This window comes from Agrilus planipennis, unplaced genomic scaffold, assembly GCF_000699045.2.
Source record: "Agrilus planipennis isolate EAB-ADULT unplaced genomic scaffold, Apla_2.0 scaffold145, whole genome shotgun sequence".
NCBI lineage: Eukaryota > Metazoa > Arthropoda > Insecta > Coleoptera > Buprestidae > Agrilus > Agrilus planipennis.
In genome coordinates, this window is record NW_020440372.1 from 368,501 (window position 1) to 380,223 (window position 11,723).

The 11,723-nt window shown below is 32.8% G+C and overlaps 1 protein-coding gene across 1 annotated transcript in view; it reads left to right on the forward strand.

Annotated features, from left to right (window-relative positions):
• Positions 1-11,538, forward strand: part of LOC108736971 (E3 ubiquitin-protein ligase hyd) — a 95,195-nt gene extending 83,657 nt beyond the window's left edge. Inside the window, 5 exon segments of the mRNA XM_025979658.1 lie at positions 213-399; positions 681-887; positions 4,607-4,754; positions 6,438-6,668; positions 10,980-11,538. Coding sequence (XP_025835443.1) covers positions 213-399; positions 681-887; positions 4,607-4,754; positions 6,438-6,668; positions 10,980-11,192 — 986 coding nt within the window. The 3' untranslated portion in view covers positions 11,193-11,538.
• Positions 11,539-11,723: the final 185 nt, after the last annotated feature.

Here is an 11,723-nt window from a genome sequence, read left to right on the forward strand (position 1 = left end):
TTAGCCTGATGGTAGTAGCTGAACCTACAGACATTTCGAAATAAGCGCGTTCATGTTCAGTTCACCGTACTGCGAAATAATAAAATAAGTTATACTTTCGGATTCGGAATCCCACATACTTACGATCGAATTTCAGCCAAATTCGTTTGATCGTTAAGCTGTTTATTGAAAATAGAACCCTGCTTATATATTTATTTTTTTTTATTTTCAAGAACGAAATGGAACTCGAAAATCTAACTACCGCAATATGGTTAGCGGTGACGGTGGATCAGAGGAATGCCCCATCGAAGAGGACGATAATGCGCCCCTTTTTTATTGCCCTGGAAAACGAGGATTCTATTGTCCTAGACAAGGAAAAGCTACCTATGAGAGATTAAATGCATTTAGAAATGTAGGAAGGTAAGTCATTTTATATATTGTTATTCTATAAAGTTGTAATTACGCTTTCATCCGATTTAGAAACAAGTAGGTTATTTTAATTTAATTTTAAAATTAATCTTACCATTAGCAGTAATTTTCTGTAAAAAATTATTATAGAATTGGAAAATTAAAATGTTTGTGTATCTACAAGATTTTTTGAAGAATTCTAAAGTATCATCTTAGTTTTTGAGTTAATTAAAATATTGAATCTAAAAACGCGTATGTAATAAAAAAAATTAAACTATAGCCTTTCTTTACAGACTTTTGGGATTATGCCTACTACAGAACGAACTTTGTCCTATATTTTTAACGCGACATGTGTTAAAATCGATCTTGGGTCGGTCTATTAAATTTCATGATTTAGCCTTTTTCGATCCTGTGGTTTATGAATCATTAAGACAGTTGGTGGTAGACGCAGAAACAAAAGATGGCAATAGTCTGTTTTCAGCACTTGATTTGAACTTTAGGTATGTATTATGTTACTTTAATGTAAAAGTAAGTAAACGATGTGAAATAAGTTCAGAAGTGACGATATATCATACAGTAATATGATGTGGCAGGCAGTCAGGAAAGCCTATGTTGGCATGTGTATTTGTATGCGTACAGGTACCGTTTGAATGTCATCTGTAGAAAATTACTACTTCATAAATGTCATTTTCTAGTAAGGATATCGATTTGAGAAGTTGAACTCACGCCGTAGCTTCTATGTGATAGGCGCGTAAACAAGCAAAACAATATACATTTGTAATGTGTAAAACGTAAAACATTAAACTCCTGAATGTAGAAATATTGAGGAACTCGATAACAATGGCTAGACAAGGCTCGCTGCAAAGATAAGGATGCAGTGACTGTTCCCTGAAAATTTGTTGTCTGACACATGAGAGGAGTCAATGCTCCGTTCTGTTTCGCGCGTACTGTTTTGAGGGTTGTCTTCTATGAAATCAAGGGTTTGTCTTCTACAGCAGCGATATGGTATGAGCTTATAAATACGCATCCTGCATTGCAACAGCGATTATGCTACAGTGATACACTGATCTACTATAAAACATCGATTGATTAAATATATGACATATACCGACTGTGCCTTCGCTTCTGCATATCACTTCTATACACGACTGAAAATTATCGGAACATACAGTTTACGGTCATCCCCAGCACCTCCTAATTATTCCTGAACTTCCGCAAAGCTGCATTTCTGCAGATGACGACTACTGTACTCCTCTAATTTGTGCTTCCAATAGCCGCATTTAAGCTCGATCAGCCGACCATGCTCGTTCAGTCCACAATAAAGCAAAACAAATGTGTCGGACACCTCTGAGCTGCGCCAAAAGTAGTGTGCTCCGCCCACGATACGTTCACTGTAGTTGACTAAACGCGGCGCTGCTTTGTCGTATTTCTCTGCCGGAATGGCAATTCTCTGTACTTTCAAATGCATTTTTCTCGTAAACAGTGAATTTTCGGACTAACAAACATTTACTTAATTTTCTTCTTTTACAGCAACCTATCACCTCCTGTAAGCTTGCCACTTATTTGAACAACACCCTATATAGGGTGTCCCAGTTATAATAATTAATATTTATACCACAGCTTCCTACGGGCGTTTGGAACATAAAATGTTATAACACTTTTGACTTTTGAAACAAACTAAAAAATTAAAATTATAACAGTTTTGATGCTGGCCCTACACAATCGCAAATTAATTACGATTGCCAGTTGATCGTAGAAAAATTCACCTTCAGTAGGTCGGAATTAGCTGCCTTTTGCCTAATGTAGCCCATGACGTCGAGTATTATGTTATTTTAAATAGAAAAGAAATTTTAACGACTACGGAATAGTTAGAAGCGGTGCACAAACAACCCTCACCGCCTAGCGTTTGGTAAAGGTTTGTAACATAACGTACTAGTGTACGAAAACAAATGTATGTGTTATGGTTGTAAAAGTTGAGACAAGATGCAGACCTACTTTGACCATTCACATGTGTTAAACATTAGTTTTGCGTGGCAGGGCTCATTAACCCCACGTCCAGTAATACAAGGATGTATCCAGAAGGATCAAGTTGGTTATTTTGTTTTCATTAAATGTAAAAAGCTAAATATTGATATAATCTCGTATAATTACACTGCTTGAAGTGACTGGAATAAATACACATAATGCCGTAGTTTCTAACAGGTTGTTCAGTTTACTTTGGATTGTTGTGGAATTCATTTGTTTGTTAGTGTTAGTTTATTTATTTAGTGGTTATTTCATAAAAGACTATTTCAATAAGGACAATTAGTAGTGTGATAGTGCATTCTAGTAGGGTTCTTATTCAACCATCAGTTGGTGGTGAGTTACATTACCAATGCCTATCGTATAATTCGAAATATTGCCGGTATCTGGGCCAAAATTCGCAGCAACTGGGTACGTCGCTGTCAGTGTTGCATTGAAGCGAATGGCGGACAATTTCAACATTTTTTATAAAAGGTACGCTTTTGTTTTTCACTTTTACTTTTTTTTACAAGGTGGAAGTGCATTTGGCTTCTTCCCGATAGGTACTTGTTACATCCACACTAGATCCGCTGAGCGACGTTAGTCGCCTAGATCCAGGCCCGTAATGAAACAAATTGTACGTTCAAATTTGCAGACGATTTGCGAGCTCAATTGTCACTGGATTGAAAAATTGTATAACACTTTTTTGTTGTATTTTGTGTCAGGAATCCATGTTTTTTTTTTTAATTATTATAAATGGGACACCTTGTATATATTTAGCCGAATATTTGCAGCACTTTATTCCATCTGCTTTACAAAATTTTACCTAATTAACACTTACCGATTTCACGTAATAAATAGTTAATGGAATATTGGAATTGAAGCAAATTTTAAGGTAACCTAACGCGTAAGAGGTTTCAACGTCACCTGGGATATATTGAGATAATAAACGGAGTTACGTTTTCAAGCAGGTAGACAGCCCATTAGGAGCTAGAAGTAGATACATAGATGGCGAAATCCAATAAAAAATAATGAAAATGGAAATTCGGCTCAATGAGATTTTTTGCTCCAAATTTAGTGTACTATAAGATATAGCCATGGATTTTATAGAAAAAAAAATTCTTCATGGGTTGCAAGAATAAATACGTTAAAAAAATCATTTTTCTGTGTTTTTTAAACGGTAAAATTTCAGACTCGATGATGGACCTCTTAAAATTGAAATTATAAGCTCCGCTTCTAACAGGATATTTGTTTAGACATATTTTACGATATTTTGAGCGGAGAGCAAGAAAAAAAATATCGCGTTTTTCTGGCACAACCTAATATATACTATGCACATTTCAAGGTCACTATAGCATATTTGTTTCCGTGGAGAGATAATCTTCACAAGTTACTCAATTATCCCTACGGTTGGGTGGTGTTTGATTTTCGTCTAGGAGGACATGCAACCTAAAATTCCTCAACATCAGTTCGTCACACGACCATACTCAGTCGGTACCTATATATGAAATTTTATCAAAACATTAAAAGTCGTTTTTGACGTGACAACGTCTTATAATTCGATGGAGCCGGCTGCACACACGAAAAAACATAACTCATGCGGCGTTACCTCGCTCTGAGGCGTTCCATTTAAGGCTTGAAGTGCAAGCGAGAGCGCGGAACGAGCGACAAAGAGGCATAATCGGGTTCCTCGTTCGGCAGCGTTTGACATCTGTCTCTCTCCTACTTGAGTGATCGATGCGTCCGCGTGGACAGCTGCTATACAATAATACATTTCCATTTACCTCCTTCTCTATATACATACAAAATATCTATCAAACAAATAAAATTAAAATTTTCTTTTGAAAAATGAAACCATTCCATCAGTATTTTCTTATGATGCTGTCACGTTCAATTATCGTCAGTAAGCCGATTTTACAGACAACCGATTTTTTATTTAACCAAAGATATTGAAAAATTGTGAATTTTGGGATTTGTCGAATTTAATGTGTGTGGTAGCAGTCGATACCAATAGCTATACCTCATTATTATGATTTCATTTTTATCGTAGCACATGCACAATATGTAAATATATACACATACCTTAATCAACTTATATATGGTATTGTATATATATCATACCAAAAATATCATTGTAGTGATAGATTTGACCAAAACAATGTTGAATATTTTATAAAATAACTATAAATTAGTTATTCATTGTGTATTCATATTCTAGCATTGACCTGAGTGCAGAAGAAGGCGGCGGTATGGTGGATTTGATTCCGAATGGTCGAGATATTGAGGTAACTTCTTCCAGCGTATATGATTACGTGCGTAAATATGCTAAGTATAGGATGGTGAAACTACAAGAGAAAGCTATTGAAGTAAGTATTTTAAGTAACAAAACAATTTCTTAATTTTTTTAATGCATTTGTTGTAATATTTTTATTATGTAAATTAAGATTTGTAACAGATTCTGAAACATTGCATCCCGAACATTTTGCTCCCATAGGTATTTCATATCCGCGAAGAACAAGTCAGATAGCTAAACTGTTTTTTTTCATCTGTTTATGTACCATATGTTATCGTAATCACCCTAAATATTCTAATTTACAATCCCTTGTGTACAAACAAATAAACTAATATTAAAAGCAATGGATATATGTAAAATGTAGTTTGCATATTTACTATTTGACCAATTGAGCTTGTCAAGTGTAGAACGGATGCAAACAGAAATAGAAGATCAAGGACGCCATAGCACAACATACAGTCTTGAGGGCGGTGAGTAAAATAGATAAACCTCACCTCAGCTAAATGCATGCATGAGACTGAAGAAGTATCTGAATAAAACTAAACAATAAAGAATTGTTTTTGCAAAAATACTGCTACTTCAAATTTGACAAAATATGAATATTAGTTAATTACAAAACGTTGTGGTTATGTTGAAGATTCTAAATGAAGAAATCTTTTAAAACATGCTGATGTCTAAAATTATGATAATTCTTAAACAAATTCAACGTTTTAGTGGCGTTTGGCATTCGACTTCAGGAGGCGAAAAAACTCTTGATAATAGTCTTATCTTAAGACTATCTGTGGAGGAAGACATTTATAAAGTAAAACAAAGAAATGCCTATCTAATTTAAAGGAGAAATAAAAAATATTTACAAATGTGAAGTTGTATGTTATGAATGTGCTGAACTTGGACATATTAGACCTCAGCGCAATAAAAAAACATCTAGACAAGACGCAAGAATTCAAAACATCCCGAGCATTAACACAGATAGTAAAACTCTACATCATCTGTAAGCAAATGGGTAAAATAAAGACAAATGATACAACTAAATATTGTTACTGCTTATAAGGGATATTACATGCCAATTGCGACATGGTGAATCGTAAATTAAAAGAATGCAAGTGTAAGAATAACTAAGAAGAAAAGGACAAGGATACAAATAAGAACAAATATGATAATAAAAATTTAAACAGAAATGACAAAGTTTCATGTTTTTCACTTCTATTGTTGAATACTTGCACTGTAAACTAGAAGATGAAAAATCTGGAAATGGTAGTCGGCAAGATTTTCACACACTCTCTGATCCATACAGAACCAATTTAGGAAAAATTCAAACATGGAGTTTCTATAGAAGAAGAAAATCAGGAGAACAAAGAAAAAAGTTAATTAAAACAAACTAGGATGAATAAAGAAATCTAGAAAAATAGATGGAAATATCAATAAGTGAGGATATGCCAAGATCAAAAAGACAAACTACCAAAAATGATGGTTGCGTGAGTGTGTGCGTGCGTCTGTGGAAAGAAGATTCAATCAATAATAACGCCACACTCGCGTCCTTTGCATCCTTATTCCTTACAGCTAGAGCATTGATTCATTATATCCGACAGTAGATATAACATATTAAAAGAAAGCTGTTAGATAAAAATTTATTTAAGATGACAAACGAGTGTGTTTTGTAGAATAACTAAATAATAATAAATATTACACGTAAACATTAATTTTAGGATAAGAAGTGGAAGATATCTTCTCATTTTCTAATATATTTCTCTTTTAGCATATTCGTATGGGTGTTTTCGATGTTTTACCCGAAGGTTCTTTGGACGGCCTAACTGCTGAAGATTTGAGGCTTCTGTTAAATGGTGTGGGCGACATTAACGTATCAGTACTCATTTCTTATACATCTTTTAATGATGAGTCTGGTGAAAGTAGCGAACGATTGGTGAAATTTAAGCGGTGGTTGTGGTCCATTGTGGAAAAGATGACGCATTTGGAAAGACAAGATTTGGTAAGTTTACTGTTTTAATCAATTGAATTAAACTAAACTGCTTATAAGTTAGAAGAAAGAACTACAACAAATATTTCTGTACGGTTTTGCATTATTCTTTTCTTATGAAATACAGCATTTAATTCTTTCAGAACATTTTGTACTTTCTGATTTCCATTTTTTTTCCTTACCTCTTCATCTTAAACTTCACGGTAATGACAGGCTTATTCTGCTTTTTCGTCTATCCTTAATATTTGATTGTGTTGGGTATGTCGATTACTAAGCATTCATTGCGTCGTAGCTAGTCCGGCGATTTAAGCGAATTTATGTATATACCAAATTGATTCATTTACTCCTAAGAACGCTCATTATTTCATAATTTAGCACATAGAAATGTCTATGAAAGTTCTAATTTCTGATGTGCATATCAATTTTTTTAAGATGCAACAACGTTGCAAAACATTCCCACCTAGACACAATTGTTTAGAGTGTTTTTTGGCTGTTTTCACTCCCATAGAAAGTAAAATTTTTTTGTCGCAAAGTTTTACTATTCCTATCATTTGTAGAAATAGTATATTACGTATCGAGGTATCCACTTTTCAGACAGAGGTACGTATACTATTTTTTGTCATGTTTGTGTGAAAAGCTCGTCATTAAATTGATATTTGACGAAATAAGAGTAAATGATTTAGAGGTTAGAAAGATATTGTTATTGAACAACTGATTTCTGCGCATGCCCATAAACTTGAGCGCATGCGCTCAAAAGACTAATTTCATTTCGTCCCAGCTAAAACACGGCTGAAAAGAGGCCATTTCTTTCTTATTTCATAGCATGCAAAACAAGCTTTCCGCGCTAACATGACAAAAAATACTTTGCAATTACTAGACAGCTTTTCTAACTTCACAATCGAATACAAGTGTTGTATATTATTAGATATTGACAGATTAAACATATTTTTCGTTTCATCTATTCCAAATACAGCTTTTAAGACTAGAGAAAGATGGTTAATTGAAATAGCAATCTTTTACACAAAAATTATTTGCTCACCAAGCGACATCTTCAACTAAGAAAACTACTATGCCTCCCTAAAAATGCCTACCACAACTGCAAGCGAAATGTCGGGAAGTAATTTCCAAAGATAACGGCCACCAAGTTCGAAAACTAAAATACAGCACTCATTAGACACCTGTCGTGAAAGCTCACAGAAACATAAAAATTATTTTGAAAGTTTACTGTCATTAAGTGGTTCGCCGATCAATGATTTATTTTAGTTTCTTTTTGAAACGAATGTGTGGTTGATGGCTCCTTTGGACGTTCTCAATGTAATAATGCGATTCATACCATCTGCACTGGGGTGCGTTTGTATTACTCTAATTTTGAGCCAACGGAGACTAGGGAGATCATTGTTTTTAATAATAACAAACGTGTCTGCTCCAATATTATGATTTCTTTTAATCCATTTGTGGCAGATGTTTATTTCGTTTATTTGGATCTGATGAGAGAGAATGTATTCAATTCTTCGAAGATGAGTATCGATTCTCCCATTCTTCTCATGTGGTACTTGAAGGACTTCAGTGCAGCCTCTCACACAACTCCAAAGTGCATGGAACGTGCTGAAATAAATTTCCACTCGATGTCTTTGGTATTGAGATTTCTATATAGTCTTCGCTGACATTCGTCGGAATTAATTTGTTGAAATATCTATCATAACAGGAAATAAATTGTCTGAGTGCTGCAAGTTAACTTCAATTTCGTTATATTTAATAGAGCATCCTATTTATTATGACGGTTTTAAATTCTACTTATGATTCTAGTTAGACCTTCATAAGGCTTTTCTGCTTCTAATACTAATAAAGAAAAAGGAGCACAGAACAGTAGGTATCGAAAAAGCATGCCTACTATACAGTAAGAGAGCTGGAGCAATAATATTCTCAGGAGAGATAGCTATACCTTGAAGCTTCCTACCCGTACTGTAAAAGTGTGTTAATTACAACCATGGTTTTAGATATTTAATGGCAATTTCGTTAAGTTCAAACAATTGTCCATTTTTTCAAATGACAGACGTATGCAGAAATTTATTCTCTTTCGAATGGCCCTATAGTTCCCCATACCGATCTCTTCTAATTTTCAAATCATTTACTGTTCTTTATGAAAGAAACTAAAATCGTTTAATTTTTGACAAAGATGGCTATAAAATTCTTAACAGAATTTCAAAACGAATAATATATTTTAATTATTGTCACTTAAACACCCGTATTGACAGCTTAATAATTAAATATTTTCATACCTTCTCCAAAATCGGTCTTGCAATGTTGTAAAGATCATTTTGATATGAGTACCTTGTATTTGCCTGAAAATTGAAATAGAAATACCTGCCAATGCATTGCATCAATCATTAACTTATTGTTATAACAAAAAATGTAATACCATGAAATACTTAGTTTCCGCTACTCTAGATGGAGTAAAAAATTTCGTTTCTGAAAGTTTTAGTAGTCGCACTTCAGATATAAGAATATGCTATAAATCAAACTTTTTTTACTGCTTACTACCTATAGTAAGTATTAAGGCTGACAGGGCTTTTAGGTATATTGAGGAACTATTTAAAAGTAACTATACTGATAAGACCCCCTAGTTCCAGCAGTTAAGTCAACAGTATTGAAAAAAATAGTTATTTTGAGAATACAATCGAAAGAGTAATAAGGAGATAATAGGGAATTTGCCTTTTTAAAATCTCATGCATGAGTCGAGTACAATTTGATCCCATATATTGACCCTGTCATTATTATTTGTAATGCATTAGTTAATCTACAAACCTCCTTAATTCAATAGGTAATTGTTTGGGTCTTATCTTTATCAAATTTTATTTTAAATAACAAACACGGTAATAAATTATCTAAAAAAAAAGTAATTGATTTTTTATTTAGTATATTTGATTGTGTGACCACCCCACACAAGGAAGTTGGTTGCTTATAGTTATAATAAGATCGTTTCTTGTGTGCCGGTACACTTGCACTTATAATAGAATAAAACAAAAATGAAGCTGCTTGATCTTGTCTTTAAGCCTGTATATATATCTTGTTAAGCCCTGAGACAGCTACTAAATTCTACATTTCGACAGCATTTTCTATGTCGATATGTCATATAACTTCAGAGATGAGTATGATTTATAACTAACACATGGAGTGACGTTACTTTGCGGTGAATGGTATTTCAAATTATGTTCCAATAGCAATTAAAATATCTCGCAATAGAATAATCAGAATTAATCTTTCAGTGATGCACTTTTGACTATTATCATTATTGAATTATTAATACAATTCTTCAATATAATTTTAGCGCAAATTCCCCATTATTTATTCCTTAAGGGTAAACATTTGGTTAATAATAAAAGGCAAATTGTACCTACAATATTTATCGTTATCTTCTGTTTGTGTTTTATTATCTATTTTTAACGGTTTTTATTGATTTTTGTGTTCTAGAATTATTTTTGTTGTCTTATTTGACTACGATATTGTATCATCGGTAGTTTCTTTTTTACTCCCGCTTTTGTCAATTTTTGTTTTGATTTTATAATTTTAGATTTGGTATATGTAACTGTAAGTTGTTATTAATTTAGCGTCATATTATTTATACTATCTCTGAAGAAAGATTTAAAGATTAAGTTAGAAATTAAATTATGTTCTGAAAATACTTCTGTAGGTCTGAAGGTTTTTTCTTTTTTAAGTAAAACTATATACTTTCCAAGGTAGTGGTTTAAATAAATTATCGATTTCATATGCAAATTGTTGGACTTTAAGATTTACCTAACGTTAACATTAACTTTATGGTAATAATAAGGCCTGCCTAGCTTTTTTTTAACACATTCAATGAATTCAACGGATATACTATCACTTCTGTAACTATATGTAACTCCAGAGTGAATATGCCCAGTCTTTCTTCTTTATATTTTAACATCAAATAATCTTTTTATAATCAACAACTGTAATGCCGATCATACTCTTTTATCACTTCTAAGTGACCGATACTTTGAACATTATTTTAGAATATTGCTGATCATCACATCCTTTGCATTGCTTACAGCATTTGAACTGTCAAACAATGGTTTGAGAGCCTCTTCTAATATGCTTTCTTTTATTTTTATTCTAAACAACCAATTATAATAAAATCATAACAATATTTTAAAATTTTGCATAAGTGATAAGTATTAAAGTATGGGTAGACCTGTGTCGAAGTACATCGGTTTTATCCGCCTCAGTATACGTACTTCATCACTTTTTTTTTTTTTTAATTTTTAGAAAGTATATGTGCTTGTACAATTTGATCTTTTATAGGTTTACTTTTGGACTGGATCACCAGCATTGCCTGCAAGTGAAGACGGTTTCCAACCTATGCCATCGGTGACAATAAGGCCTGCAGATGATGCTCATTTACCAACCGCGAATACATGTATTTCCCGCCTATACATCCCTCTTTATAGCAGTCGCACTGTGTTACGACAAAAACTACTTCTCGCAATCAAAACAAAGAACTTTGGATTCGTGTGACTCAAGTCTTATTATTACCATTAATACACCACCTTGATATATTCTTTAGGTGAAATGTTCTGTTTCGATACTCTGAGAGATATAATTGGCGTTGTATTGTAATTCATTAAAATAAAGTGATGTGTAGCAACTTTTTGATGTTTAATAATGATTGCGACTGTTGAAACACAAAATAAGTGAAGAGGGTGAGAATATTTTTTCACTTTAGTTTTTCTCAAATATTTTATATTTATAATGATAGTATAGATGGTGCAGCACGTGAGTTATAAAGTGTACATAGGTACTGTAAAAGTTTTTTTTTATATTGTGTAACTTATTTACTTAATTACGTTGTTTTTTTAGTGAATACTTTCATTGTATTTTTCATACTTAATGAGTAATGACTTATGGTTTTTATATATTGGAAAATAGTTGCTATAATTTTTCTGTTAACTTTCTATTAGTTAATTATTAATCTTCTAGTTGCAAACTCATAATGACAATTGAATGTTATGATTTCTAAAATTATAGGATCCTTTATTTTCTTATATA